General features: G+C 41.5%; 1 protein-coding gene across 1 annotated transcript in view; it reads right to left on the bottom strand.

The window, feature by feature from the left end:
• Nucleotides 1-20,707, bottom strand: part of LOC139002551 (transmembrane 4 L6 family member 4-like) — a 29,643-nt gene continuing 8,936 nt past the window's right edge. Inside the window, exons 3-5 of the mRNA XM_070403749.1 lie at nt 7,517-7,653; nt 2,915-3,089; nt 1-105 (exon numbers count right to left, since the gene is read on the bottom strand). Coding sequence (XP_070259850.1) covers nt 1-105; nt 2,915-3,089; nt 7,517-7,653 — 417 coding nt within the window. The remainder of the gene's footprint in view (nt 106-2,914; nt 3,090-7,516; nt 7,654-20,707) is intronic.

Genomic DNA, 20,707 nt, shown 5'->3' with positions numbered 1-20,707 from the left:
CTATGTGCTAGGTTCCTTGTTAGGCACTGGGGTGTAGCCTCGGATGAGATACTGTTCTTTCCTTTGTGCTTTTGTACTCCAAAATGTAGAGACACAAATCACGTACTCAAGAAAGCAATACCAAGTTAGGAACTCACATAAGGAAAATTTCTGAACAATTTTATTACCAACCTTGGTGTGTGTGTGTGTGTGTGTGTGTGTGTGTGTGTGTATGTGTGTATGTGTGTATATGGGAGGATCTGCAAAGGAAGGGCCCATTCAACCTTACCCTTTGTTTCCTGTCTCTTCCTTCCAAGTCCTCTTATCCATGGCAAGCTATTTTTCCCAATTCTATAGTAATTGCATTTGGAAAATGGCTTTTGTGTAAACATTTATCAAAGTTGTGTCTTACTTCTTTAATTATAAAATAACGAGACTGGATTTGATGATGAATACAAACCTTCATTTCTAAAACGTGTTTCAACGAAAAGCCCTAAATAAGGAAGTGATGCCTCATCCACATTCTTATTTCCTCAACAAAGAACTTAGGTTGATGAGTCAGTCCCAATGCTCTGCTGTCTCTGAACTTCTGGCACATAGTTACCAGTGTGACCCTTTAGGATTTGCCATATACTACATTGTATTAACAGTGATCTGTAGAGTGTGAGCTCTCAGTGGGGTCTGACTCCTTTTCATCCTTGGTGCCTGCCAGTCTGTGGTCTAGTCAATGGTTGCTCACAGTGGCTAGTTTTTAGTTTTTAAAACTCAGCAGCTTTAAAAAGTAAGTAACACAAAAGATAGGCATCCATGCATCATGCCTGAGATTTCAGATGCAGTAGGTCTATGTTGGGCCTCAGGAATCATAATTTTAGAATATTTCCTGGGTGATTGTGATGATCGGCCACATTTGAGAACAAGAGGTCTAAACTCATTTGAAACTGTGTGTATGTGTGTGTGTGTGTGTGTGTGTGTGTGTGTGTGTGTGTGTTTATAGGTCCCTCAAGGAGACCGTAATGCGTAACTCCTGCCTTTCCTCCTTCCTGTTGAGTGCCAGATTTGACCTCTGATCTCAGAGATCTCATTACAGTGAGGGCAAAATCAAAAGACGTGTAACTCCTTGAGTCTTCAGTGGTGATCCCCCAGTGGCCAACACTCAGGGGTGATTGGTAACTGCTTTGTTAACGGCTATAAGAAGCCTCGTTGTCAGTGTGCCTATGAGCTTGGCAGGTGCAGAGGTGAGCCTTGCTGGCTTGTAACTCCCTCTGAGGTCCTCATTGTGCACGAGCCATGTGGACAATCGCACAGGCCTCCCGATTTCATCCTTGGGACTTCGACATTTCTTAACCGTCCTTTTACAGATGGGGAAACTGAGACTTAGTAAGTAACTTTCACAGGATTCCAAGCTGGTATATGATGGAGTTGAGGTTTGAACTTAAATCAACACAATGGATTTAACTGTATATTAGTGCCTGACCCATAAAACTGAAGTCTTAGTGTCATAATGTAACACATAGAATTAATAATATCTATTATCTTAACCCTGGGCCATTGGCTGACAAGTTATTACCAAAAATAACATTTAAAACATATTTTTTTGTTTGATCAATGGAAGCATTTGTAGAAAGGTGAGAAGAGGTATAATTCATTCAACCTTCTGCCCCTCCTTCACCATCTTTATTATATTACCACTGAATTAGGATTTTAATTTAATATTCATAAAGAAATGCGTACTAATAATGACAGGCACAAAAGACTAGTTTTAAGTAAGCCAAAAGAAACCAAATAACATTATTTATGATACATCAGTCACTCTTTCCCTCCATAAACCTGGAAAATAAAAATTGCTCTTAGTTTCTCATTTTTAATGTGCTTCCTTCCTTTGAATTATCTTAAACTTCCAAAAATGTAAACACCACATATACAAAGAAACAGTGTGGTGGTACATGCGATTTTATACATTTTTCACTTCTGTAGAAAAATTTTGTAAATTTACTTTTAATCTGCTCATCAATTCCAAACGGAAGTCAATTTGAAAGATTTATAAATGTAACTTAGGTGGGCAACTTGTTTCTATTTGAAACTAACATAAAGCTCTAAGGCTAGCTAAGCTGGTTGGAAAGGAGACGGAATAACTGTGTCCACCTTAAGCTTGGACAGTGTGAAAGCAGGGAAACTGACAACCCCAAAGAGAGAAGGTTAAGTTTAATGTGTCTTTCAACATGCCATTGAGTAATGAAGGTCATCACAGTGGTTTAAACTCTTCTATCTACCTATAAGACAGAAAAAGTTAATTATATTATTGTTGTTGTTGTTATTATTGTCATTTTGCTTGCTTTTCCTTTCCCTTTTCCCCTCCCCATTACCCCTGTTCTACAGATTACTCCTGCCACTTACTGGTTACCTATACTCAATTCTCAATGCTTTCTTCTACATAACTATGTCTGTCATCTGGATTATAAAAATACAGATTTTGCATTGGTGCATTCTGTTTTTCCCCTGCAGACTATACCATATATTATGTGGCAACTTTAGCCCACTCTGTAGCTCTAGTTAGGAAATGGGGAGAACCTTTCAGGCCAGGCTGTGATGCGCTACAGCCACACATGCCCACTTCCCGGGGACTTTCACATGACATCACTGCACATTTCTCTATGCATACCCAGTCCTTTGCCTCCAGGACTACGGTCAACTGGATGTGAGCTAAAAATTTGGGTCAACTTGAGCCTGGAAATGTTAACATGCACAGAGGACAGAGTTTCTGGGTTCCAGCAACACAATGTCACTGTTCCCTGGGTTGACAGAGGGGGCTGCCAGACTGTCCAGCCTGGCTGTGGCTTTCTGTAACTGCGACCCTCTCCACCCTGTCATTCCACTAGTGCTGGAGGCCAGCCTTGGCTTCCCATCCTGAGGAGTAAGGACAAAGCCCTCAACTTACCCCACAGCAGTCTCCACACAGGGTCCCCAGGAGGCCGTTAACCACCTGGATGGTGCAGAGAAGCATCTGGAACACTGCTATGATGAGCAGGATGGAGAAGAGGGTCAGATTCCAGGACACCACGTTTTCGGGCTCCCTGCACTTGCTCCATAAGGCTTTGTCATTGAGGTAATCCCTGTCAGGGGCATGTTAAAGAAAGGAAACAGCTGTAAAATGTAGGCAATACCTAGATTAGAAAGTCACAATAATAATTTTTCTTTTGAAATACTTTTTATCCAAAACATAATCTCAATAAGAAATATATCACGTAATACCCACATTTTTAACAATACCTAACATTTCTATAGACAGTATACTATGTGTTAGACTCTGTTCCAAATATTTTACATTTTAATTATTTTATTTCTTATAGAAGCCTTATGCTTCTTTTATTCTATTTCACAAATAAAGACATTGATGCACAGAGAGGTTAAGTGAGTTCCCATAGGTCACAGAGCTAAGTGACAGAGTGACTTTTTAAAAAATATATATTTTATTGATTTTTTACAGAGAGAAAGGGAGAGGGATAGAAAGTTAGAAATATTGATGAGAGAGAAACATCGATTAGCTGCCTCCTGAACACCCGCTACTGGGGATGTGCCGTAGCCAAGGTACATGCCCTTGACTGGAATCGAACCTGGGACCCTTCAGTCCACAGGCTGACGCTTTATCCACTGAGCCAAACCGGTCAGAGCTGACAGAGTGACTTTTGTGAGCTGACTGAGAGGATGGGTAAACTCAGTATCTACCGGGGAGCCAGGAAAATGAAGACACTCCAGGAAAAGAATCTCACCACCTGGGCTTGGTTCCACCTACTGTGATTTGGGACCACTTGGACATTTGACACAATTCTGCCACGTCTAGAGGCCATCTGAAGTCAAGTAAAGTATAATCGTGTCACATAGTTAAAGGGGAAAGCTTGCCTTTTTTAAAGGCCTAATTCTAAGCAAATTGTAAATTTGACTCAAGTATATTTTTGTCAACATGTGGGAATTCCACTTGCAAAAAGATTTAATTAACTAGAAGCACTAAAGTAATCCGCTGCCTTAATATGTATCTTATAAAAACTCTGAAATAGGAGAACTGCAATACATTTACAAACTCTGTGTATTAGGAGTTCACTGCGTGACAATGCGCGTAGAGCCATGAAGGAGGAAAGTGAAGCACGCTGTCTTCAACGCCAACCACAGGAAAACAGTCAGTCCTTTGGGTCATTATCCTTCCTCTCACATTCTCAGAGCCACAGATTGGTCTCCCCCTCTTCCTTTATGCCTCCTCTATCCTCCCAAGGCCTCAATGGGGAACTCCATCTGCATGTGGCTACTAAGTCAACACCCACCTTATTGTTTTTAGACCTTTTTGACATGATGAATTTTTTAGTAATCAGTACACACTTATTTAATACATTCTGTGTAAAAACTTGAAAAATGTTTGCAATGATGGACGGACGGAAGATACTTTGGCATTTAACAGTCGAAAGAACAAAGGAAAGGGCATTTGCTCTTGCTTTAAAAATAAAACATTGTTCATAGCATCGATGGACCTTTTCATAAGAGCACATGTTCTAGCTGCTCACTAGCTATGTGACTTATCTGTAAAATGGGAACAACATTATCTATGAAATCACAGAATTATTGTGATTAAATGACTTAACACTTGGGTTGCGGGAAACGAGTTAAGTCGGCTCGCGTGAATTGCGCGTACTCCGCGGGAGCCGTCTTAACTCGGTTCATATAGATTTGCGGTGGAGTGCGGAAAACGTGTAAACTCGGGCCGATTGTAACTGCGTATTACCAAATATTTGTTTCAAAGATACCTACCTGCGTATGCGAACCGTTTCATACCCATTTCAATCGAACCCATACTTCAAAAGATATAGGCATTTTAAACTAACTCTGATTTTGCGCGGGAAACCTAAATAATTGCCCGCGCCATCTTATATTTTGGCGGGAAATTCACCCGACACCGGAGTGTTTTAATACTAGACTAGATACTAGTAGAGTGCTTAGGACAGTGTCTGGCATATGTTACGTCTCAATAAATGCTAGTGTTATTATTTCACTTAATCTGAGCTGTCTGGTCTAAAGGAAAGAGTCTGGTATTTTGGATTTCAATGGACTTGGGTTTGAATACAAGCATTCCTCTTACTAGCGTGCATTACTCACACAAGTTACTTATCCCTTTCCCAGCAGCAGTACCAGTTTCTTCCTCTATAAAAGAGGCTAAAATCAACCTCTCAGTTGTGAGAAGTCACTGAGATAATACACCATATGTATTGTTGTGTAAGACCTCTTTTCAGTACTTATTATTTTTTAAACACTTGTCTTTCTGTTCTGCATTTTTCCATGTAGTCCTAGCCCTCTTTACAGTTTTTAAACTTGATGATGATAGGAAGTTACAGGGAGACAATATTTTCCAGGCACATTTGGTAAAGAGAAGACCCTGAGATAAAGTGATTGGCAGTCCTGAGTTCTTCCCTCTTCTGAAGGTGTGTGCAGTGGGCACACTCACGCCCTGCTTGTGAAGCCATGGTCCCATACCCAACTCTCATGAACTCACTTTAGTCAGCGGTTCTCAACCTGTGGGTCGTGACCCCTTTGGCAGTCAAAGGACCCTTTCACAGGGGTCGCCTAAGACCATCCTGCATATCAGATATTTACATAATGATTCATAACAGTAGCAACATTACAGTTATGAAGTAGCAACGAAAATAATTTTATGGTTGGGTCACAACATGAGGAACTGTATTTAAAGGGCCAGAAGGTTGAGAACCACTGCTTTAGAGAGTGGAAAAGTCCTTTTTAAAAAGTTTTGCTATAGGTAACTGTGCCTTTAGCACCTCCTGGTGGTGAGATCAGCTCACAGGGAAACTTGGAAACAAGGACTGAGTTTGGTGCCCGGAGCAGTCCTCTCAGTCCCACAAACCACCACAGATGCCGGTCCAGGCCCTTCTCCCATCCCCCAAACTCCCAGGTTCTGAGACTCTCAGAGATGCTGGCAAAGATTGCTGTTCTCAACTCTCCAACCTCATAGTCCTTGGATCTGGGCGCTAATCATGTTTCCACACTCTGTGAAGCAAGGGGAGCTGAGGCAGTGTACACCCAGTTTACTGAGCTGGAGTTTTACAGCATCCTGCTCTTGGGAAGGGCATTCACATGGAGCAGCAGTAATCCATCAACATCGGAATGGAGCGTCACGGAGTTCATGCAACTCACTTCTTGCAGCTGAAGGAAGGGCAGGGGAGCCACACTGCTTTGCTGGCCACTCTGCCTGGCTTTGGTCCCCTTCTGTGCTTCCCAGCATTCTGTGTCGTAGTCTGGCGATTTGTCTGTCTTCTATTCAGATTGTACTCTCACAAGGACAGAGACCATGTCCCCTGTGTTAGTTGTCTCATGTGTCTGCTAATAAATTTTGAATGTCAGTGGAGACACCACAAATCTCCTTCCCTCAGGCCAGCTTTGGTGCCCTCTTTCGTGATCTCTCCTGGTCTCTGTCAAAGCAGCAGTTAGAGGTGAGATCTTGTGCATCTTAAGTCCACGCTCCAGTTCTGCCTCACAGACCAACATGCCTGAGACTTGCAAATTAAGATGTCAGGAAAAGTTACTCAACATCACTAGTCCTCACAGAAATGCAAATTAAAATCACAATGAGCTATCACTTCGCACCTGTCAGAATGGCTATTATCAATAAATTAACAAACAAGTGCTGGTGAGGATATGGGAAAAAGGGAACCTTTGTGTACTGTGTGGGAATGCAGACTTGTGCAACCACTGTGGAAAACAGTATGAAATTTCCTCAAATAATTTAAAATGGAACTGCCTTTGGACCCAGCAATCCCATTTCTGGAAATATATTTGAAGACCCCAAAACACTAATTCTAAAGAATATATGCACCCCCATGTTCATAGCAGTGTTATTTGCAATAGCCAAGATCTGGAAACAACCCAAATGACCATCAGTAGATGAGTGGATAAAAAAAGCTGTGGTACATTTACATAATGGAATACTTACTCGGCCATAAGAAAAGAAGGAAATCTTACTCTTTGCAACAGCATGGATGGACCTGCAGAGCATTATGTTAAGTGAAATAAGCCAATCAGAGAAAGACAAGTACCATATGATTTCACTCATATGTGGAATCTAATTTATAAAATACTAGATAAACAAACAAAATAGAAACGGGCTCATAGATAGAGAACAGACTGACAGCTGTCAGAGAGGAGGGTGGTTGTGGGGCTGGTGTAAGAAATAAAAAAAAAAAATACCTCATAGACACAAACAACAGTATGGTGATTACCAAAGGAGAAGGGGAGTGTGGGGGTAGAAAAGTGTATATGGTGATGGAAGGAGACTTGACTTGGGGTGTTGAGCCCACAATACAATATAAAGATGATGTATTATAGAATTGTACACCTGAAACCTATATGATTTTATTAACCAATGTCACCCTAATAAATTCGATTAAAAGAAAAAGACGACAGGACATGTGCAGTGTCTCCCTTTGGCCATTTATCTGACTGTGCCCCTTGTGGTGACAAATGGGCATTGCAGGGTGTACCTTACCCGTCATGGAAGGGGTAGCCCCACTCGTTATTATCCATGAGACATTTAGGACCATGCCTGACTGAGATGAGTGAGATGACAAATGAGTACCCAGCACCCAAGAATCCAATCCCAGCAAATATTATGGAGGAGAACATCTGAAAGAGAATAAGAGAGACAGTTAGGTTCTTAAGTTGGTAAACAGGTTGTTCTCAACACACTTAACCAGCCTGCTGTTGAGTATAGTAGCTATGGGACGTTACAGGCAGATATCAGTCTTTCCAAAAGATGGGGCCTCTGGGGTCTCCTATAATGATTTTGGTGTCATTAGCACACAGGCTCTGCTTATGAGAAAAATCAGAAGTCTAAAAATTCTCCTTGAGATCAAAATCATTAAGTCCAACCTCTCTTCCATGTAGTAGCAGCCTTTAAAATATCTGCAGACCTTTTATATCTTAAACATGTTTTGCATTTAACATATCTCTTCCCCTTCCACTCTCTAAAAGTTTTTTCTTTGGGTTCAACAAACCTAACATTCTAGTTCTTTCAAATGTTTTTATATGACATAGATTACTAGCATCTTTTTTAAAAATTTAATCATAAAATCAAAATAGAATTATATACCTGGTAATACTAGAGGCCCGGTGCATGAATTCATACACCAGTGGGATCCTTCGGCCTGGACTGTGGGATCGGCTGAAACCAGCTCTCCAACATCCCCCGAGGGGTTCCGGATTGTAAGAGGGTGCGGGCCAGGCCAAGGGACTCCACCAGTGCATGATTGGGGCCAGGGAGGGACTGCCAGAGGGCTCCAGGGCGTGTCTGGACCATCTCACTCAGTCCTGATCGACTGGACCCCAGCAGCAAGCTAACCTACCCGTCGGAGCGTCTGCCCCCTTGTGGTCGGTTCATGTCATAGTGACTGATCGACCAGTTGACTGTCTGCCCCCTGGTGGTCAGTGCACATCATAGCAAGCGGTTGAGCAGCCTAAACCATACTAAAAGCCTGGTGCATGAAATTAGCATACTAAAAGCCTGGTGTACGAAATTCTTGCATGGGGGGTGGGGTCCCTCAGCCTGGCCTGCAACGACGCAAAGGTTCTGTGCCTGGACTGGCTAGAGGCCCTCCGCAGCCGGGCACAGAATGCTTGCCTCATTGCCAGGGCAACGAAGCAAACGTTCCTCTCCCACCCCCACCCCCCCGGCTGCTCTGTGCCTGCTGCCCAGAGGTCCTCCACCGCCAGGGTGGAATGCTGGCCTCGTCATCCTGGCAATGAAGCAAGCATTCCGACAAGCCACTCATGCTGCCTGCTCTCAGCGGCCGCCCCCCCAGGACTGGGGGACTCTGCGGGGCTGAGAGGACTGGGAGCCACCATTTTGTGGCTATGGGCGCTGCCATCTTTGTGACAGAATGATGGTTAATTTGCATATTATCATTTTATTAGATAGGATTACTCTTTGAATGGTTGAACAGATGACTGGACACTTAGCATATTAGGTTTTTATTATATAGGACTAGTAGCCTGGTGCACGAAATTTGTGCACATTAAAAGGGAATTAATTAGCAGAGATATTTTAATATTGCTATTTGCCCTTTCTCTATAATAGAAGTGTGAGAGATGAAAAAAATAGTAAAATGTATATGAAAATCATATATAAATTTATTAATAAATAAACAGTAACAAAAGGATATAACAACAACAGAGGCATGATATAAAAATGACAAAAACGTGATATGAAAACAACAAAAACATGATATAAAAACAACAGTGATGCAAAAAATGACTGATAAAGTGATTAAGCTTATTCTAGTATCTCCCTGCACACCATATTAGGAGTGAAAACACTTTCAGAGTGCTTGACTAATTTCCCTTGTGATAAAGTATTTAGAACTTTAACTGCAACATCACATGCCCTTCAAACTCAAGAGAAAGCAACATATAACTGACCATGTGTGAAAACAGGTTCAGGTAGGAATATGCTTACTCTGTCTAGAGTTTGTCCTTGTGATTTATTAATAGTCATCACAAATGCTGGCATCACGGGAAACCATCATCTAATCAATTTTTTTTTCAGTTAATAATTTTTATTATTATTTTTAATTGTTTTATTGCTTAAAGTATTACAAAGAGTATAACATATGTCTTTTTTTCCCTGCCCTTAACAATCCCCCAGCCTCCCCTTCCCCCCAGTGTCTTATGTCAATTGGTTATGCTTATATGCATGCATACAAGCCCTTCGGTTGATCTCTTACCCACCCCTCCCGCCCCTCAACCCTCCCCGGCTTTCCCGATGTAGTTTGACAGTCTGTTCGAGGCAGCTTTGCCTCTGTATCTATTTTTGTTCATAAGTTTATAATGGTCTTTATTATCCATGAGTGAGTGAGATCATGTGGTGCTTTTCCTTCATTAACTGGCTTATTTCACTTAGCATAATGCTCTCCAGTTCCATCCATGCTGTTGCAAATGGTAAGAGTTCCTTCTTTTTTTTACAGCAGCATAGTATTCCATCGTGTAGATGTATCACTGTTTTCTAAACCATTCATCTACTGATGGGCACTTAGCTGTTTCCAGATCTTAGCTATGGTGAATTTTGCTGCTATGAACATATGGGTGCATATATCCTTTCTGATTGGTGTTTCTGGTTTCTTGGGATATATTCCTAGAAGTGAGATCACAGGGTCAAATGGGAGTTCCATTTTTAGTTTTTTGAGGAAACTCCATACTGTCTTCCAGAGTGGCTGCACCAGTCTGCATTCCCACCAGAAGTGCATGAGTGTTCCTTTTTCTCCACATCCTCTCCAGCACTTGTCGTTTGTGGATTTGTTGATGATAGCCATTCTGACAGGTGTGAGATGGTACCTCATTGTTCTTTTGATTTGCATCTCTCAGATGATTAGTGACTTTGAGCAAGTTTTCATATGTCTCTTGGCTTTCTGAATGTCCTCTTTTAAAAGGTGTCTATTTAGGTCCTTTGCTCATTTTTTTAATTGGATTGTTTATCTTCCTTTTGTTAAGTTGTATGAGTTCCCTATAAATTTTGGAGATTAGGCCCTTATCAGATATAACATTGGCAAATATGTTTTCCCACGCAGTGGGCTTTCTTGTTTTGTTGATGGTTTCTTTTGCTTTGCAGAAGCTTTTTATTTTGATGTAGTCCCATTTGTTTATTTTCTCTTTAGTTTCCAATGCCCTGGAGCTGTATTGGTGAAGAAATTGCTTTGGCATATGTCTGAGATATTGTTGTCTTTGGATTCTTCTAGTATTTTTATGGTTTCCAGTCATACATTTAAGTCCTTTTTCCATTTTGAGTTTATTTTTGTGTATGGTGTAAGTTGGTGGTCTAGTTTCATTTTCTTGCATGTATCTGTCCAATTTTCCCAACACCATTTATTGAAGAGACTATCATGACTCCATTGTATGTTCTTGCCTCCTTTGTCAAATATTAATTGAGCATATTGGTTCGGGCTAATTTCTGGACTCTCTATTCTATTCCATTGATCTATATGTCTGTTCTTGTGCCAGTACCAGGCAGTTTTGAGAACAGTGGCTTTGTAATACAGTTTGATATCTGGTATTGAGATCCTGCCTACTTTGTTCTTTCTCAGGATCGCTGCAGCTATTGGGGGTCTTTTTTTATTCCAGATGAATTTTTGGAGAGTTCATTCTAGGCCTGTGAAATATGCCATTGGTATTTTAATGGGAAGTGTGTTGAATTTATAGATTGCTTTGGGTAGTATGGACATTTTAATGATGTTGATTCTACCAATCCAAGTACATGGTATGTTCTTCCATCTGTTTATGTCTTCCTTTATCTCTTTTTTTTCAACGTCCTGTAGTTTTCTGAGTAGAGGTCTTTTACCTCCTTAGTTAAGTTTATTCCTAGGTAGCTTAATTTTTTTGGTGCGAAGGTTAATGGGATTGTTTTTTTAGTCTCTCTTTTTGTAAGTTCACTATTGGTGTATAAAAATGCCATAGATTTCTTGGCATTAATTTTGTATCCTGCTACATTGCCGAATTCTTTTATTAAGTCTAATAGTTTTTTGATGGAGTCTTTAGGGTTCTTTATGTATAATATCATGTCGTCTGCAAATAAGGACAGTTTTACTTCTTCTTTTCCAATTTGGATGCCTTTTATTTCTTCTTCTTGTCTAATTGCAATGGCTAGTACTTCCAGTACTATGTTGAAAGGAGTGGTGAGAGTGGACATCCCTGTCTTGTTCCTGTTCTTAGGGGAAATGGTATTAGTTTTTGTCCATTGAGTATGATGTTGGCTGTGGTTTTGTCATATATGGCTTTTATTATGCTGAGGTATGATCCTTCTATTCCCACCTTGCGGAGAGTTTTTATCAAAAATGGGTGTTGGATTTTGTCAAATGCTTTTTCTGTATCAATTGATATGACTATGTGGTGTTTTTCTTTCAATTTGTTTATGTGATGTATCACGTTTATTGATTTGCGGATATTGTACCATCCTTGCACCCCTGGGATAAATCCTACTTGGTCATGGTGTATGATCTTTCTGATGTACTGCTGGATCCGATTTGCTAAGATTTTGTTGAGGATTTTGGCATCTATGTTCATGAGGGATATTAGCCTGTAATTCTCTTTCATTGTGTTGTGTTTACCTGGTTTTGGTATTAAGGTGATGCTGGCTTCATAGAATGAGCTTGGAAGTGTTTCTTCCTCTTGGATTTTTTGTAGTAGTCTGAGGAGGATAGGTTTTAGTTCTTCCTTGAATGTTTGGTAAAACTCCCCTGTGAAGCCGTCTGGTCCTGGGCTTATGTTTGCTGGAAGTTTTTTGATGACTGCTTCAATTTCTTCCATAGTTATTGGCCTATTGAGATTTTTAGATTGTTCGTGATTGAGTTTTGGAATGTTGTATTTTTCTAGGAATATGTCCATTTCCTCCAGGTTGTCTAATTTGTTGGAGTAGAGTTGTCCATAGTATTGTTTAACAATCATTTGTATTTCTGTGGGGTCTGTCGTTATTTTGCCTCTATCATTTCTGATTTTGTTTATTTGGGTCCTCTCTCTTTGCTTCTTGGTGAGCCTGGCTAGAGGTTCATCAATCTTGTTTATCCTTTCAAAGAACCAGCTCTTGGTTTCATTGATTTTCTGTATTGTTTTTTTGGTCTCTATGTCATTTATTTCTGCTCTAATCTTTATTATCTCCTTCCTTCTGCTCACTCTGGGCTTTTCTTGTTGCTCTCTTTCTAATTCTTTGAGTTGTACAGTTAGATGATTTACTATCATTTTTTCTTGTTTTTTGAGATAGGCCTGTAGAGCTATAAACTTCCCTCTCAGGATTGCTTTCATTGTGTCACATAGGTTTTGGATTGTTGTGTTTTCATTGTCATTAGTTTCCAGGATGTTTTTAATTTCTTCTTTGATCTCATTGGTAACCCAATCAATATTTAATAACATGCTATTCAGCTTCCAAGTGTTTGAGTATTTTGGGTTGTTTATATTTTAGTTTATTTCTAATATTATGCCATTGTGGTCTGAGAAGATGCTTGGTATGATTTCAATCTTCTTTAATTTGGGGAGACTTTGTTTGTGATCCAATATGTGGTCTATTTTTGAATATATCCCCTGAGCCCTTGAGAAGAATGTATATTCCATGGCTTTGAGGTGAAGTGTTCTGAAGTTGTCAATTAAGTCCATCTGATCTAGTGAGTAATTTAGGATTGCTGTTTCTTTGCTGATTCTTTGTCTAGCGGACTTATCCAGTGATGTCAGTGGTGTATTAAAGTCCCCTACTATGATTGTATTGTTGTCGATCTCTCCTTTGATATCTTCCAGGAGTTTTTTTTAATGTATTTGTGTGCTCCTGCATTGGGTGCATATATGTTTATCAGGGTTATATCTTCTTGTTGTATTGATCCCTTTAGTATTATGAAGTGGCCTTCCTTATCTCTTGTTATGGCTTTCACTTTGAGGTCTATTTTGTCCGATATAAGTATTGCTACCCCAGCTTTTTTTTCATTTCCATTTGCCTGAAAGATATTTTTCCATCCCTTCACTTTTAGTCCATTTGAGTCCCTTCTTCTGAGGTGGGTCTCTTGTAGACAGCAAATGTATGGGTCATGTTTTTTTATCCATTTATCCACTCGATGTCTTTTGGTTGGAGCATTTAGTCCATTTACATTTAAAGTTATTATTGAAAGGTACTTGTTTGTAGCCACTTCTTTTTGTGTGTGGCTGTTTTCTTTCTGAGCTTGTTATTTCTTCTTTTTACACCAGTCCCTTTAGCCTTTCTTGCCTTGCTGGCTTGGTGGTGATAAACTCCCTTAGCCTTTTTTTTTGTCTGTGAAGCTTCTTATTTCACCTTCAATTTTGAGTGATAGCCTTGCTGGATAGAGTATTCTTGGATTCAGTCCTTTGCTTTGCATCACTTTGTAAATTTCTGTCCATTCTTTTCTGGCCTGATGTGTTTCTGTTGAGAAATCATTTGATAATCTAATGGGAGATCCCTTGAATGTAACTTTCTGTCTCTCTCTTGCAGCATTTAAGATTCTCTCTTTGTCCTGAACATTTGCAATGGTAATTATGATGTGTCTTGGTGTTGGTCTTTTCGGGTCCACCTTGTTTGGGACTCTCTGTGCTTGTATGATTTTTTTCTTCCCCACCTCTGGGAAATTTTCTGATATTATTTCTTCAAACAGGTTTTCTAACTCTTGTTCCTCTTCCTGTTGTTCTGGCACCCCTATTATTCGTATGTTGTTTCATTTCATGTTGTCCCATAGCTCCCTTAGGCTTTCCTCCTGTCTTTTAATTTTTTTCTCCAATTGCTATTCAGTTTGGCTGTGTTTTGTTTCCCTGTCTTCTAATTCACTAATTCGGTCCTCCGCTTCTCCTAGTCTACTGTTGAAACTTTCAATGGTGTTTTTTATTGCAGCTATATCACTCTTCATTTCTTTTTGGGTCTTACATAATTCATTGATTTTTTCATCTGTTTCTTCTTGCTTCTTGCATAAGTTGTTGATTTTTTCCTCCATCCGGTTTATGCACTCTAGGACCCTTAATCTGAATTCTTTTTCTGTCATGTTGCATGCCTCTGTATCACTTAGCTGCTTTTCTGGCGAGTCCTCCTTTTCTTTCCTTTGGGGGTTTCTTTGTCTACCCATGTTTGGTTGTACTGCCATATCTAGATATTGAGTCATTCAGTGGCTGCTTCTTGGGTGGCAGTGGCTCCTCGGGCTGCGGTTGCTCCTCAGGCGGTTGTGGTAGCAGCTGCTTTTCAGTTGGTAGCAGCTCCTCTGGTGGATGCTGTTCACAGTTGTGGTGACTCCTCTGGCTGGTGGGGGGAGGCTTCACACACAGCTGCTGTTCCTCAGACAGAGGGTGTAGTGATCAGGAGGCTGCTGTTTCTTGGATGGGGGCGGGCTACACAAGCAGCTGCTACTCCTTCAAATTGTTACTTTTAATCTCTTAAGCGGCCTCAGGGCAAGGTGTTTTCCAATAGGGTGTGTCAACTGTCTTCCCCCCAGGCAAGGCAGATGTCTATCCCCCCAGGCAAGGCAGGGTGTCTATGTGGCTGTGTGAGGGAATGACTGAACCGGGGAGACTTGGGGTGTCTGCCTTCTGAGCTCTGACCCCTGAGTCCCCAGTGCTGGCTTCTGCTCTCACAGCTCCAGTCCACTTCACCCTCCCTCTGCCAGAGCACAAGGTGGATGGCTCCACAGGGAATGTTTGTGCCTTGGCCCTTTAACACTACGGTGTCGGGTGAATTTCCTGCCAAAATATAAGATGGCGCGGGCAATTATTTAGGTTTCCCGCGCAAAATCAGAGTTAGTTTAAACACGTAATAATATTCACAAAACTCAAAACTAAAGACGTCCGGACACAAGAAGTATTTCTCAATAACTATTCTCTTTGCATGGTGAGATATCCAGGGATATCGGTTATAAAATGAGAAAACAATACATTGGTACCCTAACGGTATTGTACTCGACCAGCGCCATAAAGTGTTCTCTACTTACAAGGGATTTTTATGATACCTATTACCCCAATGGGTATGAAACGGTTCGCATACGCAGGTAGGTATCTTTGTGAATGGCAAACAAACAAATATTTGGTAATACGCAGTTACAATCGGCCCGAGTTTACACGTTTCCCGCACTCCACCGCAAATCTATATGAACCGAGTTAAGACGGCTCCCACAGAGTACGCGCAATTCACGCAAGCCGACTTAACTCGTTTCCTGCAATCCAAGTGTTAAGAGGGTGCCTGAACTTTCAGCTGCCACTCCCTGGCAGACAGCACCCCACTGCTTTTCAGAGCTTGATTTTATGTGGATACCTTCCTCAGTTTGGTGCTCTCTGCAGGGGAGCCCAGCTCTGGGATTAGATCCCAGAATTCTCAGTGGTACCTCCCCCCCTCCACCACTGGCTGAGTTATCTCTCTGGGACTTCAGTTCCCCTCTGTGGGTCACGTCTCTGCCCCTCCTACCAATCTCTATGCCAGCTCCACCTTTGGTCCTTGGGTATCAGGGTTCTCTCCTGTGAGTTTTCCATCGATTATTCAGGAAGCCTTCTCGTATTTCAGTTGTAATTCCAGCTTGTTTCTGGGAGCATGACCATGCAGCATCCTCCTATTCTGCTGCCATTTTTAATCTCCCTCATTGAATCAATTTTAATGGGAGACCAGTGTCAGATGGGGACAAATTAATTCTTGGAATCAGAACCTCTCCCTCTGCAGATCCTATTAATACTTCAGCTTCAATAATGTTAGGTCATAATCTTTTGATAATAAATCTGGTACCATTACAAAGACCCCATTTACTATTGAGATTTCTCAATAGCATGATGATTGCACCCACTTTCAATTTTAATTTATGATACGGCATTCCCAAAGGAGTAATACTATTAAGAAATTCGATGGGAAAATTTTCCTTTTCAGCATCATCTGTGGAATCAATGGAATCATCACTCAAATATGTGTGAACATCTCCATCGAGTATATCCAAAATTTCTTCATTTAATTTTTTAACATGCTCATTTTTTGGACAAAGAATTGCACATTTAGATATATTTTTAATATTATCTATAGATATAATATTTCCAAAAGTAGCTTCAATAATTGATCCATTACAAATCATTTCACAGGGGATTTCAATAATATCCATTCCTAAATGAAAACTGCTATCAAGTTTGCCATCTCCAAGTTTTACTAACCATCCACTATAAGCAGAATCCTCTGATCTCATATTTGTTGTAAGAGAAAACTTTCTGAAACATCCCCAAACATTGCAGTACTTTAAACTCGTTTGTACTATGGCTGATTGCATAGCTTGTGGTACAATACTGAGATACTGAGACATTGTCGAAAATCCCCTCCAAGAAGAACTTTCCCACCAAATACAACATTCAGACTCATAATTTCTCTTATTAATCTGTCTATGACGTTTATAGCATGACTGGATGCTATGGTGCATTCATCAATAATGAGAAGTTGGGCCTTTTTAATAGTTTTAGCAACTTCACTCTTTATATTGAGTCTAGAAATTGAAGTTTCATTTAGTGGAATGGGTAATTTATATTGGGAATGAAAGGTTCTTTCACCGAGAAGTAAATTTGCAGTAATTCCTGTAGACGCTGTGGGTAAAACAGTACCACCACAACCTCTAATATAATGTATTAAAACTTTATACAGATATGCAGGTGAATAGGATTCCTAGCTGGCTACCTGTCGATTCCATGAGAAATGGGGCTCCCTCCTCCCTCCTGTCAGTGTCTGGGGTGCAGGTGAATGGGGTTCCTGGCTGGCAGGCCACTGACAACAAGCTATCCAACAGCAGATTCTGTGAGGAATAGGGTTGCCTCCACCCTAATGTCAGGGTCCGGTTTGAAGGCCGGCCACACCCCGCTGTTGGGCCAGACCCAGAGTTCTACCACACTGTGGCCTCTGCTTCAGCTACCCAGGACTGACTGCTGCTGGCTACTCCTGGCGCTCCGAAGGTGGGTTCTTCCCTCAGGCCTTGTGGGAAACAGCTTGGGGAGGGTGCAGCCCTTGGCAAGGCAACCCAGGACTCAGTACTTCCACGCTCTGCTCTGAGGGTGGGTTCCTGCCTGAAACCTCGCCCTCTGGGAAACAGCTGGAGGAGGGCACAGCCATTTCCAAGACAACCCCTGCAGGACTGACTTCCTTCTGGTTGGTTGAGCTTCGGAACGTGATGTTACACCCAGGGTTTTTATATAAGTAGATGGAAAACCTAAAGAATCTTGGAGCCCATTCAGCTGTCTCTTATAGATAAAATAAAAATTAGGCCCTAAGATGCAATTTCTATTCAAAACAGTAATAAAAGAGTAGTGTGGACACATTAATAATTTTGAAAATAGAGTTGGAAAATTATCACCTCTATTGCTTTACTTTGGTGACATGAAGGTGTGCTGCAAAGCACATGATTTTAAAAGTCAACAGACTCAGGCTCAAATCTCAGCTTTGTTACTTTTCTCTGTGATGACTCTGCATAATGTATTTCCTCAGAGTCTTAGTTTTCTCATCTATAAAATGGGCACCATAAAGCCTACCTAAAGGTCTGTTGTAAAAATTAGATGCCTGGAGGTAACAGTCATACTTCAAAAATCAATATATTAAAATTATTTTATATAACGTAATTTAAAATAGGCATATGTCACTGAAAGTTTATATATTAATCTTAGTTAAGAGCTTATTTTGAAACGTCCTTATGGGAGACTAAGATTTGTTTTTATGTTAATTATTGCCTTATATTGGGGTACATAGGGTAATTTGCAGAGTTTTCTAATCTCATGGAGCTTATAACTTTTTTTGGTGAGTTCTTGCAAGAACACATTTGGGGAAATGCTGCTCCAGTTTGGAGAGAGCTTATCTAGCTTCTCTGTCTCTGAGCCACCTTCATGTTCCATCCAAACTGATGTTCAGTTAGACCAGACGGTGTTCCTCTAGGAATGGCCAGATCGCCCCAGTGCAGCCATTGAGAACTTCCACTGAGGTCAGTGTCCACTAATGCTGCGCCTCGCCTTTCAGAGCAGCTCTGTGTGGTTTGGAAATACCTGTTGACATGTGGTCCTTCATGCCAGAGTGGGTGTCTCAATGAAAAACAGATTCTATAAAGGGAGGGTTTCTCACATCTTAAAAGTGGTCAAAAGTGTTTCAAAGCCAGAATTGCCACTACATAAATGGTTAAATATTCTTATAATTATATTTTTGTAAAAAAGATCTCAATAATCATCTACTGCAAGCACCTCACTTTCTAACTAATAAAACTAGCTTCTGCCCTAACTGGTTTGGCTCAGTGGATAGAGCGTCGGCCTGCAGACTGAAGGGTCCCGGGTTTGATTCCGGTCAAGGGCATGTACCTTGGTTGCGGGCACATACCCAGTAGGGGGTGTGCAGGAGGCAGCTGATTGATGTTTCTCTCTCATCAATGTTTCTAACTCTCTATCCCTCTACCTTCCTCTCTGTAAAAATCAATAAAATATATTTAAAAAAACAAAACAAAAGAAAAACAAAACAAAAAACTAGCTTCATTCCATCAGAGCCTTAGATGCATAATCTCATTTAGTCCTCTTAGCACACCTGTGATGTGGGTAGTATAACTTTCCAGAGAAAGCTGAGACAACTAGAATTTAAGATCATTGCTCTAAGTCAAATAGTGAAGCGATAAGATGGGGCTGAGTCCCTGGACACTGCTTCCAAAGCCCATGCTCTTAACTTGGTACTTTCTTGTGTTGCATGTCTAGAATGGGCTGAGCTAGATTATGAATCTGGGTCTCCTCCCTCCCAGCCTAATGTCCTGTAACTTCCACTCCTTCAAATACATGCACACCCATGACACACTGCCACTAACACCAGATACTCTTATTCTCAAGTTGCCATGTGGATGGCATTGGTTCTCTCACAGAACAAAAACATCATATAAGGAAACATCTTTTTGCTTACTTTATTTGAGTTTTAATTATTAGTCAGGAGTTATTAAACTACTGATTAAGAATCTTAGAGTATCTAAATTTGCTGTTATTGAAAAGAAAGTTTAAAATAATAAAGAGAAACTTCTTTTTAATGGAAGTCAGGAGGCTGGGGGGAGCTTTCAAGCCCTACTTGAACCATGGAGCCACCAGTCAGAACTGTTTACAAGAACTCTTCCAACTGCCTTTCTCCAGAAAAGAGGGTCCTCTCCTGTGTTTCTTGGGACTTGCACGTGGTTCACCATTAAACTGCATTTCTCAAGTTGCAACTTTTTGTTGTTTCCAAATAAACCCATTTTGTTGAAGAAATAGGCTATTTTTTTAAGGTCAACAAAAGATCATATTTATAGGAAGACTAGAGGCCCGGTGCATGAAATTCATGCACAGGAGGGGAGGTGTCCCTCAGCCTGGCAGGCACCCTCTCCAATCTGGGACATCCCTCCTGCAATCCGAGACCACTGGCTCCTAATACTCACCTGCCAGCCTGCCTGATGCCCCTAACTGCTCCCCTGCCTGCCTGATCACCCCTAACCCCTCTGCCTGCCTGCCTGATTGCCCCTAACCACCTCTGCCTGCCTGCCAGATGACCCCTAACCGCTAGCCTGCCCACCTGATAACCCCTGACTGCTTACTGGGGGGCAAGGCCAGCCCTGCGAGGGGCTGTCTGCCTACCTGATCACCCCAAACAGCTGGTCTGCCTACCTGATCGCCCTTAACCACTTGCCTGCCTACCTGATCACTCCTAACTACTGTCTGCCTGCCTGATCACCCCTAACCACTCTGCCTGCCTGCCTGATTGCCCCTAACTGCTTGCTTGGGGGCAGGGATAGTCTGGCAAGGGGCCATCTGCCTACCTGACCGCTCCTAACCACTGGCCTGCCCACCTGATCACCGCTAACTGCTTGCCTGTCTGCCTGATTGCCCTTAACCTCTTGCTGGTGGGCGGGGCCAGCCCCGCGAGGGGCCGTGGTGGCTCTGGTCTAACTGTCGTTATGGTTGTGACGCTGTTACGGTCTCTGGCCTTTTATTATATAGAATAGTTTGTGTGTCTGAGGAGACCTGGCTTCCAGCCCACATCTCTTTGCCTGACAAATGTTTGTGGATACCTGTCTTTATAGAATGGTTACTGCTTTGTCCAGATTCTCAGAATGAAAGGGAACCTGGCTCCAGAGCAGGGCATGATGCAATGGCTCCTAGGGGTGAGGTGGGGCTGCTAACAAAGGGTCCAGCCTTGCCCAGTGTAGGCCACTGTGCCAAC

This window comes from Myotis yumanensis, unplaced genomic scaffold (genome assembly GCF_028538775.1).
Source record: "Myotis yumanensis isolate MYYU_CA2020_CCGP unplaced genomic scaffold, mMyoYum1.0.hap1 SCAF_2, whole genome shotgun sequence".
Classification (NCBI taxonomy): Eukaryota; Metazoa; Chordata; class Mammalia; order Chiroptera; family Vespertilionidae; genus Myotis; species Myotis yumanensis.
This window is presented reverse-complemented; position numbering and strand designations above follow the sequence as displayed.